Source organism: Rhamphochromis sp. 'chilingali' (genome assembly GCF_963969265.1).
Source record: "Rhamphochromis sp. 'chilingali' genome assembly, chromosome: 12".
Classification (NCBI taxonomy): Eukaryota; Metazoa; Chordata; class Actinopteri; order Cichliformes; family Cichlidae; genus Rhamphochromis; species Rhamphochromis sp. 'chilingali'.
This window is the reverse complement of record NC_137939.1, coordinates 24,212,400-24,239,022: the sequence shown is the minus strand read 5'-3', so window position 1 is coordinate 24,239,022 and position 26,623 is coordinate 24,212,400. Positions and strand designations below refer to the sequence as shown.

General features: G+C 41.1%; 1 protein-coding gene across 2 annotated transcripts in view; it reads right to left on the bottom strand.

The window, feature by feature from the left end:
* Positions 1-359: 359 nt before the first annotated feature.
* The window catches only part of fgd (faciogenital dysplasia), a 52,927-nt gene continuing 26,663 nt past the window's right edge, over positions 360-26,623 (bottom strand). Inside the window, exons 2-19 of one of the 2 annotated variants that reach the window (XM_080897943.1) lie at positions 19,925-20,095; positions 17,601-17,802; positions 16,721-17,333; positions 13,700-13,789; positions 11,636-11,772; positions 10,678-10,834; positions 10,338-10,476; positions 8,534-8,592; positions 7,882-8,028; positions 7,692-7,784; positions 7,505-7,584; positions 6,292-6,322; positions 5,583-5,684; positions 5,052-5,105; positions 4,210-4,311; positions 3,960-4,085; positions 3,004-3,144; positions 360-1,916 (exon numbers count right to left, since the gene is read on the bottom strand). In XM_080897943.1, the coding sequence (XP_080754069.1) occupies positions 1,671-1,916; positions 3,004-3,144; positions 3,960-4,085; positions 4,210-4,311; positions 5,052-5,105; positions 5,583-5,684; positions 6,292-6,322; positions 7,505-7,584; positions 7,692-7,784; positions 7,882-8,028; positions 8,534-8,592; positions 10,338-10,476; positions 10,678-10,834; positions 11,636-11,772; positions 13,700-13,789; positions 16,721-17,333; positions 17,601-17,802; positions 19,925-20,095 (2,690 nt within the window). In that variant the 3' untranslated portion in view covers positions 360-1,670. The remainder of the gene's footprint in view (positions 1,917-3,003; positions 3,145-3,959; positions 4,086-4,209; positions 4,312-5,051; positions 5,106-5,582; positions 5,685-6,291; positions 6,323-7,504; positions 7,585-7,691; positions 7,785-7,881; positions 8,029-8,533; positions 8,593-10,337; positions 10,477-10,677; positions 10,835-11,635; positions 11,773-13,699; positions 13,790-16,720; positions 17,334-17,600; positions 17,803-19,924; positions 20,096-26,623) is intronic. The other variant, XM_080897944.1, reaches the window with a different exon arrangement.

Below are 26,623 nucleotides of genomic sequence, written 5' to 3'. Positions count from 1 at the left end.
TAGAAAAACAAAGATCCCAGGAGATCAGCAGTTCCTACATTGACCAGCCCATCTGGGACCAGCAATCACACCACGTTCAAAATCAGATTAAACCAGGTTGAACTTCAGCAGATTATCTAGACCATTTCTACTTAAATCAGTGCATTGAGTTGCTCACATGTAATTGGCTGATAGACATTTGTGTTAACAACCACTTAAACAGAGTACATAATAAAGTGGCCAGAAAGTGTATGTGCTAGCAGTATTTTGTGTGATATTCGTGTGTTATTGGTAACATTTGTAAACATATGTTTTTCATATATGTTTTTTTTCTCCCCCCTTTTTAAAAAAGAAATAACACAATACTCAGGACATTAATATCTTACTGGACAGTGTGGTACTGAATTAACCACGTCTGTTTATTGATGATGCTTTTCCACTGTGCACAAACCATGTTTTTAAAACACTCAATGCTGACTCTGCTTACTTACAGTACTACAAGAACAAATTCTGGAGCATAAAAAGAGGGGCAAGGGCAAGATTTCATAGCAAGGTACATAAATATGAGTGAGTTTACATGCAGAAAGAGATCCGATGTTGCTTTTCTTTTCTTTTCTTTTTTTTTTTTTGCTACTTTTGCTTAAAGGCTGGTGCTGATAGGAGCGGGGTACGGGGGACAAGGCAGAAGAAACAGTTTTACAGTACAGTACTTGGTTTTCATCACATCACCAAAAAGGGAGAGAAGCAGGCAAATGGTTGCAGTGTTGAGAAAGAGAGACCTACACATAAAGGGTTTATTTAGTACGTGTACAAGTGGAGTTATTGAGACACTGAACCTGCAGCACAGTGTCAGAACTGAAGCCCTGTAACTACTCTTTCATCTAGACGAGTCACGAAGATAAGAGAAGTGGTCACTCAGGCTGAGATTAAAGGTCACAGAGTCCCACGATAATGACGGAGAGGGAATTTTACCAATGCATAAGAGACGAAAGGGTCTGTAAGACAGTGGGAGCATCAGGTGGCCAGCCACAAATGTACACATTTCTGTGCCTTTTAAGTTAAAATGTCTATTTTTTTCTTTTTTTTCCTTACATCACACTATAGTATACATATTGTACAATACCCAATAACCCACCACTGCTGGAGACAATAGAGAGGTGACATGGGTCCTTACACTAACATTCAATACTTAATAAACACTGGAAGGGACTCACGCTCAAAGACACGCATACATACATACATACACACACACACACGTCCGAACAAATGGAAAGACAGAGGTATAAATGTTAATGCTTCACAACACTATTGAATGATATACAAGGAACTTCATCTTTAAAAAAAAACATGTTTTTTTCAGCTATATTACAAATCAAGGTTCTTCAAAGCTGTTAAAAACACTGAGAAATAAAATGTACTAACCAGTGGCATTGGTTGCTTGGTAGGATAGTCCTTACTTGTGTGTGGGTGCGTGTTTGGGAAATACATAAGGATGGAGAGAGGGGAAAAAAAGTAGCTGTGTGGTAAGAAAGATAAGTTTGAAGTGGCAAAGGACTCAGTGGTCTTTATAAAGAAAAAAAATAAGGAAAAATAAAAAAGTGCCAAGGTAAAGTGATTTCAAGTAATGTGTGCTCTATACACAGGAGAGGGAGGGAGGAGAGTTGGGGAGTCCCGTGTCTCCAACGTGTCCACTACTGGCTCTTCCTGTGTTCAGTCAGGCTCGTCGATGCCTCAGCGGAAGCTTCTCCACGGGCAGCTTTGGAGAGGAAGTCCACCCACTTGGCCTGAAGTTCTTCATCTTGGGCACTTAAGAGCAAAGTTTGCTGAGTGTTGCTGAGCCGGATTATGTGTTTGACCTCCGTTTTCTCAGCAGCTGCAGAAGGTGCTGGGCTCACCTCAAACCCAGGGAGAGGTACTGGCCGCGACCCCTTTGAGTCCTGCAAAAAAATCGTAAAAAATGAATATAAAACATGTCAGTCAGAGAAAAATTGTATTTCAAAGTTGGTTTCTCTTGGGCAAGCCTTCCTTTGAGGTAAGCGAACCATACTAGAAATAATGAAAATGACAGCTTGTCTCTTCAGCTGTAAAATTTTCCAACAGGCATGTACAGTAAACCCAGCCCTCCTCTCTCCCTTCCCCCTTTTTCTTTCTGTATAATCAGGAAATGCTCATCCAACTCCTATTAATCCTAATCTTTGGAATGGCCGCTTTCTGCGGTCAGATTGGGATATTAGTCTTGGAAATGAAACCCTGGAAGGCTTTAACAGGCTGACTCCTTCTCTGCCATTATGAATGACAAAAAAATAACATTTTACAGCAAATCCTTAAACTTAAAAAAAAAAAATTTAACATCTGAACTGAATTCTCTCAGTTAATTATTTTTAAACAATATATAAATATATGGACATGGATGATGTGTACAGAGATAGAATGCTTGGGTAATCTTTTTCAAAGCAGTCATGTACACCACTTGTTTTACACATCTCATTGGGATGTTATAAGGAGATTTATTGCTCCACCCACAGCCAAGATTTCAAGGAACTGCAGCAACTCTGAGAGCTGAGAGACTTCATCTGCTCAGCGCCAACTAACACCCACTTGCACATCTGACAGCAGTTATACCTGAGGTCAGATTCAGGATAACCAAATCCCCTGGCCCAAATCTACACAGCACAGACAGTGACAGGGACAGCCTGGCACATGCAGGATTGGACAGATTTGACTTGCACACAGTCAGTGATATATCCTGGTGCTACACTCTGCAGATGTCCCGCTCCAATCCGAGGAAGGAGACAGGATATATAGCCAGATGGGCGTAGCAGGAGGATTAGCAGATATATAGGACGTGACTAAAGCACTCAGGTTATGTGTCTATGTAGATGAACTTTTGCAATTTACTGTCCTCTATTTATACGATGCCTATCTATGAAAAATGTGCAAAATTATTTCTAACGAGGGGAAAAAGAAAAGTTAATCAAATATTTTTTTATAATTCAAAGCATGTTGAATGTATCCAACTCCTACCTGTCCGCTGCTTTGTAAGTACAGCACCAGTGGCTCAGCCTTGGTCACAGCAACCCACATTTTCATCCAGCTCTTCCCTTTCTCCTGTACTTGGAGGTGGCCACACAACAGGCAGTTCTCTGCCGTTAGAGAAACCTGTCTCTGAAACACACACGAGACCAATCATCAAGGACTTCCTCATTTTACTACTGAGCTAATTATTGAACTAAACAGAAAAAGATGCGCTTTAAAAAACACGTGTAAAAGACGTATTTATTATATTTTGGACACTTAATCTGATGAGGAATGACAGTGCAGTTCTTCTACTGTTCATCCTTATGTAACAGCAATGTAGGACACAGTGAGATTTGTACAGGGACAGGTGTTAAAGCTTCTGCTGCCCCTTGTCTAACCTTTGTACAGCCTACAGCTCCCTCATGTGGTGACTAATCTCACTACAGATGATTCCCCACTGGGATCCTTCAACAGAGACACGAGAGGGAATGAACCTGAATCACAATACTGTTTCACAGTTTCGTCATCGCTATAAGTGGTTAATGTCCTGTCAGCTTTAAGGTGCAAATACTCCATCCGACTGTACATCTATCCACAGACGGACAGTGGGACAGGGATACAGACACCTGAAGCCGCCAGACTGCGGAGTCAGCAGAGACGACAGATTCGCCTTAAGCCGAGATCTCATTATCATATTAGTCATCAAAAAGGGATTAGCTGATCTTTCAGTGTGAATGTCTTTGCACATGTACGTGTGCAACGTGTGTAGCGGTGTGTGCATACAGCACAGTAACTTAAAGACAACAGTACAGGAGTAAAAAGGCACTGCAGCGCTTTCTACTCTTTGTTGCCAGCAGCACAGTGTCGCTCCTGCCAACACTGAGCAATAACCTATTGGCATGAGCAAATGCAGCAAAAAACTATTATTCATTATGTGTGTGTCTGTATTTTTTTGTTCTAACCTCAGGTGCAGTTTTTCTTCTGTGTTCACCAGTACCAAGGTTCTCTATGCTGAGGCTGGCTTCGAAACATTCAGGACACACTCGGCTCGTTTTGTTGTCCATCTTTGAACACTTTGCACAGATGGCCTGCAGAAGGACAGAGAGCGAACAGCAGACAGTTATTTGTCTAAAATTTCCACTTGTTCCACCACTTTTCTCTCCATCCCACCAAAAACAACGCCCAAATTTGTCTCGTTCCATCTGTGCTCACCGCTCCGCAGGACTTGCAGTGATGTTTGCGTTTGGTGAAATTGAAGCTCTCGCTGCAGCCTTTACATGTCTGCTTCTCCTTCTCCTTTTTCTTGGAACTCTTCTGGAAAAAAAAGGATTGTGTGTAAAGGCCTTCAGCCTGCTCAGTTTCAGCACAGGCGAAGCAAAAGGAATGTCTGACAGCTTGTCCTGCTACATCCCGTGTTTGTTTGGCTTTCTGTCTCCCTTTTCTCCCTTCTATTAACAAAGATAGGGGGCATACACCCACTCAGACACACGAAAATATCCACACAGATTGTTGTTATAGATACTACATATGTGGGATGAGGAGTAAAATAAATCTCTCCCTGTTTGTATAGATAACAGAAAAACTTTTGATTTTTGAGATTAGCATCATCACATTTGCTCAGCCTAACTGTAATGTATGCTTTAGCATAACAAAAAACACTTTGAAAAACAAACACAGCTAACGAGACTATTGTTATATCTAGCAGCATTTCTTTAAGGACATTCTTCGACTAATTTTCCCTTTTAGTAAACATGAATTTACTAAAGCTCAGAGACGCTTGTTGCCTTTTTGGAAATGTAGTTTTACTCTAAAAACTACAAAAAAACATTGTTCACTGGAACTAGTGTTTGACTTTGTTTGACTCATCCTCTTGGAGTCTGCCCAAAGTCAGTCTCACTCCCTTTTGCATTCACTAGACAACCATCGACAATGTCCTGAATAAGAGGCAACTACTTTTCTCTCTCTCTGGCTTCTTACAGGAATGAGCTATGCAGCACACTCAGGAGCTCATAGAGGGATCAGGACTGTGTTACTTTTCTGTAAGAGCATCTTACCCTTTCTTGTAGTCTTTCGCCATCAGAGTCGATGGATGTGTTCGACCAGAAACCCTGAGGAGGAGGACATGCACAGTGAGCAACAGTAGTTTAACCTTGCAGTCAGCCATCTCTACCACTAGGTGTCAGTCTGGACCTTCTGAATCTGGTCCTCTGGCTCGTGTCACTACATTTGGCTTGGGTCCAGCTAAGGCCAACTCAAAGTGGGTCAAAGCACATCTATGATAGTTTTGTATATACTTTGAGTTGGGCTTTCCCTATTAGGTCATGAGAGATCTCTGTGAGAGGAGACTTGCAGACTCTACACGCGGAAATGGCGAGAGCTGTATGTACCCGAACATGACAGGAAGGTTAAGTGAGCGTATTGTCTGTATGATACTACCACATCCATAGAAGGAGAGCTATTCAGGCAGACAAAGGCCAGACTATGACAAGCTTGTTTGGTGTACCACTAGTCTCCCATGATTCATTGCCAAGGATGACCGACTGACTGATCAATGAAGTGCCTGATGAAGGCGGAGTGAGACTGACCGGTGACTCCGGCACATGGTCGTCTTCCCGGGAGAAGGAGCTGTTGAAGGCTTTGAACGTCTTGCTGTTTTGTTTGTGTCGTTCAATCGTGGCCTGGATAACCTGAGAGTCAGAAGAGATTTACAGGAAAGAGGAGGAATAATTATGAGTTGAAAGAGGGAAGGAGGAAAGCCGTCTTTCTTTCTCCTGCCTAACTGAAGAACAAAGAAAGCATGTGTGGTATGCTGACTACCCTGACTGTGCTTCAAACAAGTGACAGCGGCAATGACATCAGAGCTTAAAAAGTATCACGGTCCTAATGCTGGAGTCTCAAGATAACTAGTTGGCTAGTAGTGTGCGAAAACCTTTGCTTCTTTTTGCTTTCCACTGTCTGTAAACTTTTGGAGTGGTACCAAAGCCCCTCCTTAATCTTCACATACTGAAAAAAAACCCTCTGCAGTTTCTCCAGTTGCCCATTCCCTGTTACAGCCTGCAAGATGTATTAATCAGCTTTACTCTGCTGTAATAGGCTAAATCAGCAATAATGAGGGGCTTTATTAGAGAACATAATTCCCAAACACTGCATGAGTTTGTAGAGGAAATCTCTTCTAATTCTTCTTTAATAAAACACAACGACCAAAGGCACAGACCAAAAATGCTGCAGGTACATGAGAGGCACAGACAGTTTCATATGCATGCAAGTGTTCTACTTCAAGTGGGTGAAATTTACCTGAATCCAGTCTTCCTTCTCCTCAGCCGTCCTGTAAAGTTAAAGCAAAATATGATTCGATGATTTCACCCGACTAGAAAATTCAGGCCATCACAATGACTGAATAAATATTCCCAAATAAGCGCAATTCATTGTGCACACAGAGCCCCAAAGAGTGGAAACATGAGAAAATAACAAGTAAATAGGGCATTAAATAATAATAAGCTAAGTTCCCAAAAGAGTTTTGTTCACTGGCTAATTTAAATACTTGTAAAGAAAAATACAAATAATTTTAGTTACAGTCACATTAAGGCTAATGATAAGTTAGCAGTCAGAGTTAGCTGGCCACAAGCTAACCAGCTAAGTCTGTTGTTTTTCTTCAAAATCAAAGAAAAGTGTTAAAGGTAAATGCTGGTATGTAAGCCTAACCCACTGATAGGGTTAGATAAGTGACTAAAACAGTATGCAAATGATCCCAGCAGAGAAAGATGTGTATTTAACATGTATATGTCTCAAAAGTCTAGTTTAGCCTATAAAAAGATCAGTTATCAAAAGGCAAGGTAACTGCAAGCTAGTTTCTGGTTATCCAATTGCAATACAATCCCTGCAAGGTTTTCAGAAACAAACCTCTGGGGACAGTGGCGTGCTTATGTTGTGGCTTTTTTGCTACATATGGATGATAATAAAAACCTTTTTGGGCCATAAAAACCATTTTGATCAGGATGACTATTAATCAAATAGGAGAAGAAATCATACATCGATAAAAGTGCACTTTGAAGTCGGACAAGAACTGCTGCAGACAGAGTGGATGACATTATTGGTTTAAGTAATTCTGCTTAAGTGAAATTATGACTGAGTAACAACAAAATCACAGTGTACCATTCTGAAATGGACAACTGCGATGGGATTACATTTGATCCATTTTGCGGTTGATGGTTGTAACATTCTTGTTTAACATTTGATCCGTTCCAGACTTTTTTGTATTTATTAACAATTTAAATCCCAATAGAGGAGAAAATGGTGCCTAGGCTAAAAACACTGGATTTTTCCTTTAACATCAGCAGCTATTGATTTTGATTGGTTGAAAGATTATATTTTTGAGACTTGTTACTCATGTAAGTAATAATAACACAGTTTTGCATTCTAAAACCATATGAAGTGCTTTATTTACAGAATAACATCTTCATTTTTGTTTAATATTATGTGGCTCTGAGGCTGTTTCGCATATATTTACCTGGCTTGCAGCTCCAGCGAACGTCGCTTACCGATGATGGCAAACGTGTGAGGAAGGTTCTGCTTCACATTCTCCTGCACCTGGGGTCAAAAAGCAGAAGAATGCCACTTGCAGTTGGTGCAACAAGTGAACAGTCACGGGAGAAAAAAACAAAAGCTAGAGAATAGGCTGAAAAGCAACATTATACCTCCATGCCAGCAATGTCAATCCTCTCTCTGACACTGAACTTCTGCCCCATAAGTCGGAGTTTAGGCACACAGTATAGCACCATATTGTTGAACTAGATCAGAGACAGAAATAATGAAGTTGATGAAGAGGACAGATCAAATAAAAATCTTCCTTTATTTGATATTTGTCAAACTTAACAGGGATCTCACCAAATAGAGGTATCGGTCTTGCGCTGTCCCGTTTTTGGCTGACATCTTCTTGATATGTCCTTCTTTTATGAGCTCATTGGCTGGGTTAACTATGTCCTCCTCTCCTCCAAGCCTCTCATAAACCTCCAACAGTTTGTGCATCTTTTCCTAAAAACACAGAGCAACAGGAGGAAGCAGAAAAGCTGAGAAGATACTCGACAGCGAGAGGATAGATGGAGCTCAGCACAAACATTTAAAGGGTAATATATTGTTATCACATACAGTTCTTACTCATTCTTTTTCAGCAAGGTGGAAAGTATATATTACAATTCTTTATTGATTCACAGATGCATGTGTCTGCTTGAGCTGTTTAAAGAACATGAAAGACATCACGACAAGACAGAGGAAAAATACGAGGAGGTTGGGTGTTAAAAAAGTCAGTCAGACTTCCGCGAGCTATGAACAAGAAGGCAGGAAACAGCAGCTTCCTGTCTGTACCAATGCAATGCTGCTGACTGACTGTACCACATCAGCTACTCTCTTATTGGGCAACACATTATCTAGTTCCTAATCAGCCAAGTGGTAGAGTACTGGAAAGAGTTGATGCATAGAAGAGAAGATAGCAAAAACATAAAAATAAAAGAATGACTCAGAGCATCGAGCAAAGCCTTACCATTTTCCTGATTGCTGCATTGGAGTGGTTAGCTGCGGTAGAAATGAGCTCCAGTGCTTCTGTAATACACATACGTGAGTAACAAGAATTAATAAAAACAAATCATCTTATTAATATGCTAAGACTATCAGAGAAACTGATATAAATCTCTAACAAACACAATTGCGCGGCTGTTCCAGTACTACCACCTTAAAAAAACACATACTCTTAACATTAACCACACAGTGTGTTCTAGGCTGGCTTCCAGCCAGTCAAGAGTCTAGTACTAATGCCTGCGAGTACCTGAGTCAGCCATCTTAATCATAACCTACATAAACAGAAGAGACACACAGGCGGGGGAAATGAGGCCAAAACAACTGTGATAAATTGCTGTTCAGCTGGAGAGGATGAGAGAAACCTTTCCACAGACTCCAAACAACGCCATGTGGTGACGTTAGGGATTAGGTAAATGGATACAGGGATGTAGGAGGACATGAGATAATGTAATATATGTAATCGGTTTCTGCCAGGCTGTAGTTGAAACAGCATGAGGAGCACTCTGACCTTTGTGAAGTATTGTGGTATCATACTAACATCTATGCAGAGACGTAGGAGGCCTATGTCCTACCTTTAGCTTCATAACACATTCATTTAACTAGTTATTCTAATGATTGTCATCATATAAGATCTGGTTATTTTGTACAAGGACTTTTTTTTGCTATACACGTATACCGATCATCTCAGAAGACCATCAAACACTTAAAGTGTACAAATCATCACAGTGTTGATAAATTATAGCAAAAAACCCCCTCCATAGTTTTATCCTAATCTAACCCTACATATGTAACGCAATAGTGTTCAATATGACGGAAATTAAGTGCAACACTTCGTAATTCTAAAACTGTGATAACACTAAGATATTCATTCTGCGCCATAAGTGGGTTTTAGCTGCGCAGAGTAAAACTAGAAAAACACAGAGGGATGTCTTCAGAGCGCCCGTGGTCTCAAACAGCTTGTTTTCACATTTACCACAAGGTGAAGTGAATTTTGGCTCCTTTTGATCAGTCGAGTGGTTTTGCAGTTTGTGCAGTCGACAGTCGAGGGAAAAGAAGACATTTGCTGTGAAAACAGATACTGGCCAGTTCCTCTCACCTTCCCTCCTGTCCTTGTACAGTTATGGAGTCGAATAACTCCCAAGTGTTCACTGCTGTATGAACTGGACAGGACATATTTTTGCTTTATCTGCACTTTTTTTGTTTAATCTGCTCATGTTCTTTTCGTTTTTTTCCCTAGTGACCTTTAATGATTTCATGGGCTTTAGCTGAATGGTACTTTCTTGTGTTATTTATTTATTCTTCTGTTCTGAATCCATATTTCTGAGTAAAGTTAAACTGTGTCTGCCTTGAGCTGAATACTCATCAATGGGTGGCGTATTTCATACAACAAGCGCATCTTTAAAATGTGTTTTACATGAAGCTTTAGATTACTGAGGAAAGCAAAGACACAGCTGGGTGGATTTCTCTGTGACCTGGAGTTTATCAGTCGTGAAGCGTAAACGTGCGAGTCAGCAGCAATAATAATGGTTCGCATTTATACAGCGCTTTTCGAGACCCTCAAAGCACTTTACAATTCCACTATTCATTCACTCTCACATTCACACACTGATGGAGGCAGCTACAGTTGTAGCCACAGCTGCCCTGGAGCAGACTGACAGAAGCGAGGCTGCCAGGGACACAACGACCAAGACAGACAGAGCAGGGGATCGAACCGGTAACCTTCCGGTTACATGATGAGCTTCCCAACCCCCTGAACCCCGGCAACTCACTTTCAGCATCTTTTCTGTCGAGAGCATCATCGGGCAACTTCTTCAGGTAGTCTTTGAGCAAGAGCTCATAGCGAGGAATCCTTTGGACTGGCTCTAACATGTGGTGCTGCAACGTCAGATTCCCACACACATCCTGTTTCTGTTGGTTGAAACAAAAAAACAAAACTTTAACTGATTAATTCAGAAAGAAGACTTGTTAAATTTTGGCTAAAACTCCCAAAATTCCTGACAAAACTATATAAAACCCAAATAATCTTTAGATATGTGTGATTGGATGTTCTTTTCCAATACATGCTGTTGAAAAAATGTAAAAACAGAAAAAAAAGGAGCAGAGAGAAACCTGTATATTCTGAACGACACTCTTAAATTGTGACGATCGCTGCGTCCAGGTGTTGACCAAGTCCATGGCCCGGTCAAAATTCTTCACATACTCTCCATACATCTTCATGAATGGAGCCAGTTTCTGGAGGATGTCTCCGATGCGTGGTTTGTTTTCCCTAAAGCAAGAACATGCAAACAAACGGATGATTCCAAAACAAATTTCCACGCCAAGGTTTATATCAAAAGATTGTTGCAGTGTTTTAATTAAATGCAGATTAGTTACTTCTTCATGCAAATGTATAGACAGCTCTACAGATGCAAATACATCAAGTTGCAGCTTTGAGGGAAAATTCCCAAAGCCTATTGGGAAAAAGATCACACAGTTTCCTACTAAAGCAGGGAGGAGGTAATTAAAGGGTTGCTTTAGCAGATTCATTTCACAGATCCATGTTAGAACCAAGAGAGGCTGCACAAGCATAAATACTATAATACTGGGGGCAATTACATCACTCATAAAGAGACACAAACAAAGGCTCATAACTAATGAGAGTAATCTCAAGAATTTTATTGGGGCATTACAGAAATTAATCCTCCTTATGAATTTTCTTCCTAAGGTGCACTTTTCTGACTTGATGTCCTTTGTTTTGTTTGTTTTTTTCAAGTTTATTTCAGCCAATAAATTTTAATGAGTTAATGTGAGGGGAGCCATTATGTGACAGGTCTCCAGAGGAGTCATTATCTACCAAGGGTGGCTGATGTTGGCATAATATCACAGACTGGAAGCAGATTTCCTGCTTATTGTGGGAAAAAAGGAGAAAAAAAATACCCTCAACCTGTAAGTCTTTATGAGACGCATAAATACACACAAGCTAAAATCAGACACCGCTGAAAACCTGACAATAATGACCCCCAACGGCTCATCTCTTCACACCGATACTTAAGGAAAGCCACCGAAATGCCGAGTGTTTAGTCCTCACCATTCATCAGTAATCCGTGTCTTGAGCTCAGGGAGCAGGAACTTATCGTGAAAGCAGTAGATAGAAGAGATGTTGGAGAAGATCCCAGTAATGACGTCCTGAGGGATTCCAGCCTCGGTGAGCTTTGTGCAAAATACCTGCAGAGAAGATATTTGTATATAAAAACTCACGCTAAGAACACAACTCGACTCAGCTCGGCTCTGTTTAAGTAACAGGTATGTAAGCTCAGGCAGAAAAATGTCCGTGTTGTCATATGTATATCTAAGTGTGAATGACATCAAGCTAAGATTACTTTTCTGCAGATCTGCTAAAAACCAGATAAACTACACTATATAATCTAAACTTTACTGATGCTTTTTCACGCCTGGAGCACCAACTCGCTGAAGATGATTTAGTAGGCCAAGGTAAACGGCTATTAATGCGGTGGGTTTGTGGGTATTTAAATGTTTAGTATGTAGAAGGAAGGAAGGAAGAAGAAGAAATAAGGAACAAAAGGTCTAATGAATGATGTCATAGAATGCATGATGAGGAATGTAGTATTCAAAGGTTGGGGAGGTTGACTGTTGGTTGTACATAGACACGCGCTGTAAACTTCCAGGTTTGAGAAGTGAAGTTGATGTGGGAGTGCCAGCAGGCAACTGCATGCAAAATCTCAGGATATCTATATTGCGCTTATTCTCTTGTGTGTTTTTAAACTTTGTGGAAATGTGACACTCAATGACTGACGAATCAATAATTGACTATCAATACTGTTGGCTTAAAAATGTTTCTGTCCAATTAAGCACTATTACAGATCGACTGATTTCACTGGGGGAGCATCAGCGACAGATTCTTTATGTGCAGGTTCAGCTTAATAATCGAGCACATCATTCGCCATGACGCTTGTAATAAAGTCCAAATCACTGCATCCAGTTTTGCTTCCTTGACAATCGCAGTAACCGGTATGCACTGATGTATCCACGGAAACAAGTTTCATGTGAAAGTTGTAAGACAAAAACAGGAAGTTAACCATAAAAGCGTTCTGCCTTCAGTAACAAATAAACCATAGCTGCTCTGTGATAGGGCAGAGATCGTCAACTCTACCACATGAGCTCAACAAAGAGGAAGGCGACTTAACCACTGGCAGTGAGCACTCATCATAGATGCGACACCACGCTGCAGGTAGAGAAAAAACTGCAGATACACAAAGAAGCCAAGAGTGTGAGGTCTAACTGGGTGATAAAAATTAAGAGCCGCAATGACTGGTTTGCGACTGAACATCAGCCAAGTATTTTGTGTTCCTGAGGTCCTTTCACTTCATTATTTTAAGTTACGTTAATATAGAACATCTCTGGGTTTTAGATTGGCCAGTGCAAACTGGCACAAAGGCTTATTTTATAGAGGAGATTGTCCAATAGATTAATCTAGAAAATAACCTTGTAAAATTAGAAGCTGGGCAGAAGTCAAGTAAGTAAGTAAGATCACTGAGTTCACATCTTTTTTTTTTTTTTAACAGCGCGATTTATCAAAAGTCTCTTCTGAAGTTCTAAATGTTTTCTCTGAAAGAACACAAACTATATTCACTGGTAGATACAAAATATGATTTTTTTAAACGACCAAGGGTAGACAGCTATATCAAAAAATAGCTGTCTAGTCATAAATAGAGCCAAGGGTCAGGAAACACACGCTCTGTTCACAGAATTTAGACAGAAATATAGATCACTGCGTGGTTTGCAACACACGACAACCTACGTGCCTCCTTTAACAAACACACACACGATGCACACTCAGGCTTGCGGTGACGAAGCACTCTTTATGTTGGACATTCATAAATATAGTCCACATGCACACAAACAGAGGTGCATTACATCTTACAAGATAGCACTTAGAGCGCTCTAAGTAATCAAGCCAGCAGAGGGTTGGTGTATAGTGGATCTCAATCCCAGCATTAATCCAGATTAGCTGTAATCTCAATCGCTAGCAACACTAGCACTACTAGGCAACAGAAAATTGAACCGGATACAAGAAAAACCTCGCACAAAGCCAGTAACAGATAAAGAGACACATACGAAAGGAAAGCATTACCTGGTCGAGGAGATTGAGTCGTTTCACGTAGGCCTCTTCAGTTTGGAGAAGCTCTTTGGCAATATTCAGGAGTTTCTGAGCTTCTGAGCACTGAGGGGAAACAGAAAAGCAGCAAAAGATTACATCTAAGGCAAAAGAAGACAAACATACACGCCAACTCCACCATATTTGAGAAGTTTTCAGACAGTAGTCAGAGGTGAAAGAAAACTGACACCTTGTGCTTTAAGTTATAAATAATAATGTGACAAAAACATACGTTCAAAGATCATTATCTATATTGATCTTTGCAATATAATGTGATATAATTCACCACAGCCACCCAACAGGTTACACTGCACAGCTACTGCCAGAGAAGCATTTTTATTCAGTGTTAAAGTAACCACTGTTACTACTTCCTACCTGAATAACCTTTATGTTACACTTTCTGTAAACACTAAACAACATTCGTAATATATAGTTGTATTTATTTATTCATTCTTACCCTTTTTTACCCCGCAGTTATTCACTGTGCTTTTTGTATGAAACCACTAACATGGGATAGCTGCTCTCTTTTTAGCACACAAACACGTGCATCGGCTTTATAACCAAACTGTGTGGCAGAGAGAGACCAATTATTGAGTTCCTTAAAATTCAAATATCTGTGTTACTTCTTCATTTAAAGTTTAACCTCACGTGAGTGTGACACTAGGATTCCATTTTCACATCCATGTGGTAAAGGGAGAAACATCCTTTGTGCTCACCTTTAGTATCAATTCGCGACATGTACATACACGATTATTTTGTCACATCACTGCCGCTTACGTCCCAACGTTCAAAACACTACTAGGCGATACGGAAACTCAAACCCCGTGTTTGTCTCACCATGTGTCACCCCTGTGATGACCGGTGAGGGTGTAACCCACCTCACACCCAGTTCCTGCTGGAGCTGTTGCAGCACCCCTACAGCCTTTGAAGCATCAACAGATAGAGCTCATGGCTGGCTTGATGAGAAGTAGCAGCAATGCTTGTAGGAAAAACAGAAGTGTCTGAAGGGGATCTTGGACTTCTGTAAAAGCCCAAAATATTTATGCTTGTGGCTGAGGCAACTATCAGCAGCGTCTGCAGCAGATTACTGTAAACTGACATTCAGAATGTGTTATTTTAGTCACTGGTTTAGTTCAACAGCAGTAAATTATGAGATGTGCTAATAGCTGCTGCGGTGAAATTGAAGAGCTTTGACTTGATGAGATGAAATGACATAAAAACACTGCAGTAGTTCATCCTTGTATCACTGGTTCAACACACACTGAGGTCACAAAACACTTAGCCTATTGCGACAATGCGGGTTTTGCAATAGCTGTCTTCAAATTAAAACAAGCAGCATCACATTCATTTAAGCCGAACCCAAACCTGAGCTTAACCAAGTCTTGATGTAAAAATTATAGAATTTGTGCTATGGGGAGTCGTTTTTTGCCTCCCAGATTGTGACTGTGCAAAAAAACCTGAAACCTTGACCCTGCAGTAAAGGGATCTTAAAGCTTTGTTCTCGCTGATGGATGAAAATACTCCTACTCATAAAGCAGGAAGGAATACTGAATCGGTTAGTATAAAAATGATGTTGCACATGTGGTATGTCCTTCACAGTCACCATCAGAGCAGCTCCATCCTTCCAGCTGAGCTCCAGAGACATGGAGAATCAATACCAGTGTGCACTGAAGTTGTTTTGATGACCTAAGATCTCACTAAGATAATTCAGCTTGGGTTTTTCCATTAATATGTCACTCCTCTGTACTCTTACCCTGGCACAGATGGCAGGGGAAAACTCACCAGAGATTATGCTTTGTAAGGAAATCTAACAATGCCAAATATTACTATGTGAACAAAAGTGAAACTCAGTTTTCATTGTGTGCAAAGAAGAGGGCACACAAAGTCAGCAGAACTTGTTTTCAGTCACTCTTGCACCTCACATCACTAAAAAAAACCACATCCTCTGTCAAAAGGTTGTCATTATAGAGCCATCAGCATGTCAGCTGTGCTGTTAAGACACATTCATGTAGACACAGAAAGGCTAACAACCACACATGCACACACATAGATCAACACACCCTTCCTCTGCACAGCGATGCTGGGATCAGGAAGCGCTGAAGAGCACAGATACCTTTTCCCCAAAAGGCTGCGGGTGTGGGCAGAAAGTTCATGTTTTACAGTACTGACAACAGCTGAGGGGAACAACTACTGCTGACATTCATGAGTGCAATGCCACATAAATCTACTGTCTTAAAACACTCCTATCGGTTCCTAATGTCTAACATTTCTGGACTTAGCCCGAGTAGGAGTCATTGGACAGCTTCGTCTGTCATCACCTTCACGATCACTTCTTCTTTTCCAATATTAGTATATTTCATGTCTGTGATACTGTTGTACTATGATACTTTCACAAGCTGCTGGATAGAACAGGAAGCACTGACCACACATTTAGACCACAAGGAAGGGTATGAGAACTATCTGAGGTACCTGTGTTGTTTACAATCGATACTGTACTGGGACACAAGTGAAGAAGAGGAGAAAGCTGAAATTTTAGATCAACTGTAGGAACACTCTGTCTGTGCAGTCTTTGATCTGGCAATCAAAACATGCTTTTGTTACTGCTCTTGGGCAGCTATTCAGCTTTTTTTAAATATGTAACACAAGAGTCCCTTTTAGCTACAGCTCAAGTCATTTGTGACTGGCAAACTGAGGCTGTAATAGCATCTAACGTTTCATGCAGAAGTATTCTTTGAAAGTGTTCACCGAGGCTCAGATAATTATAGACACACGCTACTTTTTTCCATTACACGAACGGCAGGCTGAGATGAAGCTTTTAAACTCGTGGGACGTGTGCTTCGATTTCAACAAGCTATCAGAATTCCTCAAAATTACCACACATCACCTGAACTGAACGGTGGAGGCTGTAGCGAGCCGGTGTCTGTATTCAGACTTAAAGTTACGGTCTTTGGTACGTGTGTTTATGACCTGCTGATGGTGAGCGAGGGAGGTACTCACTTTCTGCGCCTCCGAGTGTGTATCTGTGAGATACCCGATCTGTGTGTCTGTCAGAGAGTGTATCTCCCCACTGCTCCCCTCATCTAAGTCACTGTCCTCATCCTGCGTTGAGTCTCGCTTGTTGTCCAGTGTAACGCAGCAGGACACACTCTCTGTCTCAGTGACGCTGTCGTAATTATCCTCCTCGTCAATGACATCCTCATTAGGGAACACCTCCCCTTCCACGGTGCACGACGGGCTGTCAATGCCACTGTCCCGGTTGGGAATCTTCCCGTTCTGCTCTGAGGAGTCCGGATTGTCCAGAAGTTTGTGGGATGAACCTTCATCCCGCCCCACGTCATTGAGGCAGCCATCGTTCTGTGTGATGTCATTCACTGCACAGCTATCCATCACAGGATCACCGGTGCCGTCGATGCGCATGGAAGCCAGACGCGAGAGATCAGTCTCGTCGTCAGTCCGTTCAAAGTTGCCAAGCGCAGGTTTATCCACAGGGAAGGAGTCTCCTGCAACCTTTGCCGTGGTGTCCTGGCTGCAGGAAGTGATATCTGGTGCACTGTCCATTCTCAGACACAGCTGCAGCTGTGAGCGTGGAAGCACCCCAAGGATGGGGACCCTGGAAAAATAAAAACAAAGAAAAACTTAGTATCACATCACCTTTACAGATGTGTATTACATCAAGGATCAATACTTGGGGCTGCACAGCAAAACTTTAATTTCTTGTTTCCTTGTATCTACGTCTCACTGAAAAACCAGCCCACATCTTAAACTGCTACAAAAAAAAAAAAAGGCTAACCTGAAACTTCTTTTAGAAGACAAACGATAAATCTGCCAAACTAACCGGTCTCAGTCTAAAGCCAACAGTCTACATTTCTCAGCTTACCTTGAATTTTCAAACCTCTCAATCAGCAGCCCAACTTTCTGTGCCTCTCTCTGCGGCTGTGCTCCCTGGCCAGGAGGGGTTAGCGTAGGCTTTGGTTTAGGTGGAAGAGGGGGTGCTGGCAGAGGCCTGGAGGGTGCCGGTGGGATCCTCTTAGGTTTCTTGTCTTGCCCAAGGGCGAGCAGGTGCGCAGGTTTAGGGGGCACTACAGATGCGCGAGTCCAGACAAAACAAGAAAAGCAGAGCAAAAGAGAAGCATGAGGCTCCAGACAAGAACAAAAGCAATCAGGTAACAGGAATAAATCCAAGGGAGAAAACCTCCATAGCTGTGTCGCTGGTTCACTTAGTAAAAACTTGAGATAAAACACAGAAAATACAAAAAAAAAAAGTCAGAAGAGACAGAAACGTAGCAGCGCAGTGGGGCAGGACGAAATCAACTCTGAGCGTCAGCGATCTGCAACTTCCTTATTTCTGAACAGGATGCTGAGAGCATGTGCGTAAGCCATTGTGGCTCAAGAAAGATGAGAAAAGAAGAAGGAAAAAAAAGCAAGTGCAAAAATGACAGTGCTCTCTTAAAAATATATGCTACACTTAATAAACACTTACATTATAGGCCAACTTTACTGACATATCTGAATTTTTTTTCATACATTTCATTTTAGGAAGCATTTTTGTCAGAAACCAGGAAATGTGCTGATATGTTACAGTTGTTAATTTCAGCACTTCCTCCATCTGTGTGGGCCACTGCTGATTAGAAAGGAGCAGACTTTTCTTTATGCAGTAGTAACAGTGCATGTGTTTATGTGCGGTGAGCTGTCTCCTGAGGATGATAACATATAAAGATGTTTCAGTTTCATCAGTTCATCAGAAAGGCAACAACTTTACTTTATATACTTCTTTTTCAGCCAATATTGAGTATGTTAAATAAAAGTAAGGAGTAAGCATTTTATGTATGAGTGGGAAACAGAGGATACAGCATCACCAACAAACAGTTGGACAAACAGTTTAAACTGTAAATTAATGAATGTTTGCAAATTAATTTTTTAATTAATAGTTTAACTGATCCATTTATTTAAACTATTATTATTAATGTTGTTCACTGTAGCTGCAAAAAAACTCACAACGTTTGTAAAGAGCAATCCAATAAAAAAGGGCGAAAAAAGAAAAAAGGGAAAGTGCTACTTGCTTCTGCCATATAATTCATCAGTTAAGTGATTCAGCATGTTCTGCACCACCAAAGCTTTTAGGCCAGAGAGATCTACGTCCAGTTTTAGATTCTTCTCTGCTCAAAAACTGACAGAATTACGACTTCCCTTTCAATTCAATTCTCCCTCCCGTTGGATTAGCTCGGAGATGTCAGTGAGGAAGTTCATCCTGTCAGGTGGGAAGTACTGTATGCATTCAAATAGAGTACCAGAAACTGTAATTGTGCCCAAGTAGCTCATAAGTCAGGCGAATGACAGTCAAAGCACAGTACGACTAGTTCTATTTGCTAAACCTCTTTAATATCGCTTGCATTTTTAAAAAAACAAAACATGTATTATATTTACACTTTTATGTGCAGACAAGTACATGGAATAATATGTTTTGACTCTTCATCAGCTAACTGATATTTGATTTCAAACAGCTTTAAAGCAAGAATATGAAATGTAAACAGGTTTGAAACTCCTAGCCAGCAAATCTGGTGCTAACCCATGAACCTCTGAGCTGTGTGTGACTGTTTTCAGCACTGCAGTCCAAGTTCAGCCATTTTCAGCCAATGATCTTTACCACCAGTATCAATTCATGAAAAAATGAGAGGATCTTGAAATATCAAAGCTATTCTAAAGGGCGGCTGTGGCGCTTTATAAAACCTTGTTTTTTCCTTGATCAGAAATCTTTCCTGATAAAAATGCTAATCAAATGATCAATTTTAAATGATCAGCAAGAATTTCTCTTGCCAAAACTTTGAATAGTTCAGAGCATTTTTAAAATTGGGGACAGGTCTGTGGTGTGTCCTAGTATGTTTCCCAGCGACTCCCTAAACACAACACATGTTCATATTTAGCATTCTTCAAATGGTGCCCGATCACAAACACTTGGGAGACACTGCCCTGCTTTACAGCAGCAGCAGCAGCTCTTGCAGAGGTGACCTACTGAGCACAGTGAGTGGCAGAGTGAGGTCAGGCAGCTGACGCGTCCCATGTTATAGAAAAGTGTTTTGTCAGAGCAGAATAAATCACGGCTCGATAGCAGGGGTCCAACCTTGCAGCACCTTTCAATTATAATGACAGCACCGATGTCAAAACTGGCCTTCAAGGGGCTGTGGTGTGTCACTGGATTTTTACCTTGAGGTTTCTGAGCGGTTAGTGTTCTGGGCGAGGTGGGGGGCTGAGGCCGCGGTTTGATTGGAGGCTTGTCGTGACATGGTCTGGGGGTCGGACCTTTCTTTATGAGCCTTGGAGAACACAGGTAGTCCACTGATCCACACTGGTACTGCAGAGGGGAGGCAGGGAGATCTATATATAGAGGAAAAGAAGAAAGACAATCTTAGGTATTGATCAATATAATAACACACATCTAAACACAAGGAATAATCCTGCGACAGCGATGCAGTGGTGCGTGGTGACTACTGCGGGTGAATGACCTTGCGCTTGGTGTGCTCCACGGCGTCGCCCTCGGACAGATAGCATTGGGGCCAAAAGAAACTCTGCAGCATCAATCCTAATACAAGGCCTAAGGCAGCAGAGAGCTGCAGAGCCTGCAAATTGGTTTCTCTTCACACTCTCAGACCTGTAACTGACTGGATAAATCTAATTTTCTGTAGATGCTGACTGGACATACATTGTGCACTTTTTAAAGCAGCTAAGTGACTTCCAAGACCCTCAATGTTATCAGTTTTTGTTTATCTCAACAAAGTCAATCAAATCAAAAATGGAAGGATTTCATCTAAAGTTTTATATTTAAAAAAAAAAGTCACAAATATTTCTAAAATAGCTGGGCCCTGTGCGTGTTTAGCACTATGGTTACTTCAGCTGCAGGTTTTTGTGCAACAGTGCATTTTTAAGCCACAAGAGCAATGTATTTGGGTGCCACATCGACATGGTTTGAGTTCTGTGGTGCTCTGTGTGGCTTTAGCTATATAGGCATGTATTTTTACATTTACATATAGTTAACTGTTAACTGTCAGGTCGCTTTTGGCCTTTTGTTAGATGTGAAGAGCAAAATGTTTCCTTTACACTTTCACAAATCCATCGGGATCATCAATTTGCCTTTAAAACTTCAAAATGCAAAATACACGATGCAAAAAATCTTTAAAGGACGAGGTGGTAATGTTATCACACATACACACATATTTCCATTACATTTTGACAAAGATATGCTATGAATGCCAACTCTTTGAAGTCCAGTCAAGAGAGAAGAAACAGAGTGTTTGCACTGCTATTGTTTGCGAGCGTGCATTTGTCTGTACCATATGCACTCTACGAGGTTTCATTTGAACATACCACAACAGCCTTTTTTGCGCCGTTATTATCGGAAGGGGGACAAAAAGTGCAGCCCCAGAGTAGATTATGATAATAGCTATGCATACTACAGCCACACAGCTCTGTTCCTTCAGGCTCATGGATTCGATCAAGTCACACCAACTTTTGCTCGACTGGATTACAGCCTAAAATTGCACCGAGCCCCCACAAGAGCCTTGGCACATCTAATTTGGTGTTTTTCAGCTGCGCTTCAGGCAGTGGAAGGAAAAAAATTCTGTCAGTAATGAGTCCTGTTATGCTGTCTGCCTCATGTGGCACACTGCAGGTGTTCCCACCATCTTTGCACCAGTGGAATAAGAGCAGGGCAGGGGGAACAAAGCAAACAGCTCCCTCAGCTCCGTACAATAGATGGAGAACACGTTTTCCACACTGAGGACTGCGGATCAGTGCCTACAGTAGGTAGATTTTGAATTTAGTTAGACTATCTTTGCATCCGGTCCCTGGCAAAAGAAAAACTGCAGGCCCTTCACAGTGGTTTCAGCTAATGCCATCTCTAAATCAGAGATGACTTGCGGGCTGAGTCAGAGGAAAAGTCCTTCAGCCAAATAACTGCCTGATGAAGAACACTTTGACCCAAGACTGACTGTGGTCTTTGCTGGGAAAAATAAACAACAGTGCAAGACAGAGGCATAAGGGCCGGTGCCTATGGAAACTCAGTGTAGCTATGGTTACCTGAGAGCCAAACCTGGCCCTCATGTCAAACTGCTTAACACCGAAAGAAACTTGACAACACAGCAGAGCGAGTAAGGAGCTGACACTCACGTTTTTTTTCCTTAATTAAAATCTCACAAACCTCACATGAGTACACAGGAAAATATGTAAGCAAATTCATTCAGTCTAATTATATCACACAACGGTGTTCGAGCCATTACTAAAACAAATACTTAGAATATAAAGGAACACACAAACAGCCAAGAGTGCCATAAATACATTACCTTGCGTCCTATCTTTCCGTGTCAGATATCCAAAGTCCAAAGAGCAACTGAATGTAAAAGTCATCCACACAGCAGTGTTTAAACCAAAATAAATCCTGCCCTCCCAGTTTTCCGGAGTGCCGTGTGTGTGTGTGTGCGCGCACGCAACTGAGACTACTCTTTGTGGCCAACAAACACAGACATACACACCCTAACCAGCCCTTTAAAAGCCCAAACCTGCATTATACCAAAACACGCACAGTCACCTGTCCTTTCCCAGTGGTGTTAGAGGACCTGCACCTGTTTGCTCACCTGACAAACCTGATACTAACAGCTCCTCCCGGGGCCAAAATGACATGATTATGTGTCACTGTGGAATCCCAGAATCTCAGCATATAATCTTACAGTTTGCCCACAACACAGGAAACTTTGCCCACAGCGCACAACTCAAAAGACAAGGGTTAGAGTTAGATAATCAACAAAATCGCCTTTTTGAGGCAGTCACCTAATTGATTTGGACTCAAGAGACAATATTAATAATGTATCTATCTAATTTAGTGAGAGCTTTGTAAAAACACAAAGGAGAATAATGAGCTCATTAATTTCCTTTGCTCCCCACACAGTAACTGAAGAATAAATGAACAGCACGATTAGAAAGAAATTATATGAGAACATTATTACTGCTACACCCTGAAGGCTGTGCGTTAACATGGCAACCTGTCCCAGCAAAACCAACAATTAGTCACTGTAAATCTTACCTGTTCTTTCATGGTTGTGATGTAATGCAATCTCAGCTTAGGACTGTGAGGACTTTGAGTTGTAACTTCAAAATACTGCTTCACAGTATACAACTACACAAAGTTAATGGTTGCCGTGTACCTTATACACAGAAATATTCGGATACCTTTAGGTACGTATACTGACACTTTGATTTTAATCAGCAGGAAGCATGTAAGCGTCCGGGATTGTGATGCTATCATGAGAGAAAAACCTAAGGAATGTATTTCTTGTATTAGCACGTCACAGCAATGTGTATCAGTCTTTGTTTGATTGCTTTTGCCTTTTGTGTAGTTAGATTGTCTCTGTTGTATGACAATTAATCAAATTATGAGTCTTAAGGTGTGTTTACAACGTTAAGTAAACAAGGTCAAGAATCAATGCAAGCTTTCAATATTTGCTTTTAATGCTCAATGCTGCAGACATATTTCTTTTCAATACCGAATAACATGGATACAAATCTGGTGACTGTTAAGTTACATACAGGAGATGTAGGTTGACCGTAGCACATGAAACAAATTCAAATGGAGACCGTAACATTGTATTCTCAGGTGGATGATGAAATGAACATAATGTATAAGAAAGTAACAGAAAATTGGGATTTAAAATAAATTAATAAAAAAAACATAGATGTTAATCATCGCTGTACATGCGACATTTCTAGTTTTTGTCACAATTTTCAGTTTAACTACCACCTTACAAGCAGTCGGGGGGTGTTTGCAGATAAGCTGGGATCTTCTGTGTAAACTACAGCCACTGTAACAATATGCTAGCAACTAAAACAATCAGGAGGATTGTAGCAGCCTCTTTGTGACCTTTTTTTACCTAGCAACTGCTAGCAAACTCCAGCAACCACTCAGCAAATTGTCTGTGGACAAACATTTTTATCCAACATCCAGTGGTTGCCACGGGGTAGCCGACAGGTCATTAGGCCTGTACGGCTGAAGCCTTAAACTTCCAAACTTTCTCTAAGTTCTAATTTTCAGACTTAAAAAGATAAAATAAAATTACATATCTAATCAGACTAGGCCACATCAGTAGAATGAGTTAGTATGCAAAGTGAGAAACAGTGGGGCAAAGATGGTTTAGCTGAGGGACACTACATTTTGCTATTTGCTTTGTTATCAACAACTGATGATGCGATGCTCTGAGCATTTTAAAAGTTGCATGGCAGCAAAATTTAATGATTTTGAGTTGGACTTGTACCTTTCAAGCTGTGTCTCTGTCTCCCTAGTTGGGTGTGAGCACAAACCGTAGTATAATGTGCTAGATGTGCTCATTTTCACCAGGGATACTGAGATTAGTACAGAAGCTTGTTTCCACCACTGAAAACAAAAAACAGAGCAAAACATTTTCTTTACTCTCCATAAATCAAACCTTCGAGATAGACATCTCAAATTTTCACCGTGCTAATTCAAAGTTCCGAGAAAATAACTCAGAACTCTCTCCTCTCTCCATTTTCCCCAGACCCCAAGACACTCAGGTTCAAAATATACACAAACACGCACAAGGAAAATGCACAGACGTAGCTACCCTGTCAATCACCTTCAGCCCCGAGGCGACCCCCACAGAGTCATTTATTACCCATCATCCCAGAGATGGATCGCTCACAGTCAGCAGAGTCTCCCCACTCAGACAGCTACTCAATCAGCTCTCCTGTCCACAAAGCAACCCTGGGTAAGGAAGAGCTGACAGCGCCACTCTGATAACTTCAACCAACCACCCGCCCAGTTCCCCACCAAGACGTGGCAAGACATCCAGTTTGGGTGGTGTACCTCATTATTTCCTATGTCACCATCACATTTCTTAGCTTTTCTGCCTTCATTATACCCACTCTCTTCCTTTCCTTCTGTCTGTGTCTGTATAACTTTCTTTCACTGTCTCATTCAGAATAATACTGGTTTTATTTCCACCGTGTTACCCTGAACGACTCAGCCAGAGAGCAGCAAGCTCTCATTAAACGACTCTTAGATTTATAATGAACTTTGAGCCACAGAGCCACTTAAATTCTTGGCTTGGACAGGAACACATTGTCTTGTAGAAAAATAGCAAGGCTAAGAAAACAAAGGAATTTTGCTTTGTCTCATTTCTCCCTCTGCCATACCAATATGTGCTATGACCTTGATCTACTTTTCAGAAATCAACTTAATCATTAAAAAAAAAAGAAACAAAGATAGATAGAAATGTATAGATGAAGACAGAATTTAAATACATGTTGCAGCTGGGACACAGAGGGACTGAAATAAAGAAGGTGACATGTTCAAAAAAGAAAATTAAAGCTATAAATAACTATAAAAAAAGTATTTACTTTTCTAGATATAAGAAACTGGTTGAAACGACACTATAAAAGGATAAAAACCCAAATGTACAAACCAGGAAATTTAAAAAAAAAGCAGAGAGAGAAAATACTGGTGTGAGTATAACAGCAGCTGCCCTGGGATCGACAGTAGGGCAGATCTCAGTCTCTGACAATCACACAGGCTTTATTAACCCACACACATCTCCACATGCACGCAGTCATACACACACAAAAGTACACAAGGATCAACAGCTATCCAATCATATACAGCAGCATCTGGCTACAGCTTAAAAATCTATATTCATCTTCTCCTCATCATGCTCTGTAATGAGAAACAATCACATTTTCTTTGTCAACCCATCAGTTTTTTTAACCTACTGTAGAAAATATTTATTGTTTAACAATTAGCGGCACCCCAAGTTTCACTGGTATGGCATTAACAAATTTCCCACGTGTGGGACTAATAAAGGTTATCTTATCTTATTAGGCACTGAGCTGAATTAGGTCAGTGGGCATAGCAGGCACAATGGCATGTCTCCCACACTAAGTGGGAAGATTTCAGCAGCTCCCACAGATTGTGATTTTCTGGGATGAGAAGGCAGAGAGGCTGAGAGGTTAGAAAAAGGTTCAGCAGGCAACGGATTGCTAGAAGGTGTTAAAGTCATAGCCTCATAATCTAAGAGTAAAACTCACAAAGCAGTAATGAATTGGTTCCTATATTGTGCTTTTCTAGTTGACCACTCAAGGCACTTTCATACAATAAATCTTCTTTGCCCGAGTGCTATCTTTCTAAGATTCACACTCCAATGAATGAGGTCCAGTGTCTACCCGAAGGACAAGTTGGCATGCAGAGTAGAATGGCCAGGGATTGAACCACTAACCCCTAGCTAGTAGATGACCTGGGTCACCCTCATCCTGGGTGAGCAAGCCTCACTTCCACTATGAACATAGCCACTGGACTTGATTTGATGTCTTGAGAGACAATTTGATGTCTCTTAAACCAAAGCAGGGGGAAATATATATCTATATAGATATCTATATCTATATATATTAGGGCTGCCACGATTTGTCGACTAGTCACGATTACGTCGACTATCAAAATCGTCGACGACTGATTTAATAGTCGACGCGTCGTTTGAAACTTTGTACGATCACAAAAGACGCAGGAATAAGTGGCAGGATTTAAGAGTGTAATAACGGACTGAAACAGAAGATGGCAGCATTGCATGTACAAGGATGTCAGCTACCGTTAAACCCCGAAGAAGAAGAAGTAGCTGTGTCCCAGAATTCATAGCGCGGCCCAGCGCAGTTTCCAACAATGGCGGCAGCTAGTTAGTTTTAATGTTACTCTTATTATTCTTTCTGGGTCACAAAATAAACGTTTAACATATTTTCAGGCGAGAATGTAGCTGTGTAAACCTCAAATATCTGCTCAGTTTATCAGGACACCACATATTTTCAAAAGCGCTCCGACGTTTTCGGAGACATCTGTTACCCACTAGCTCGTTAGCG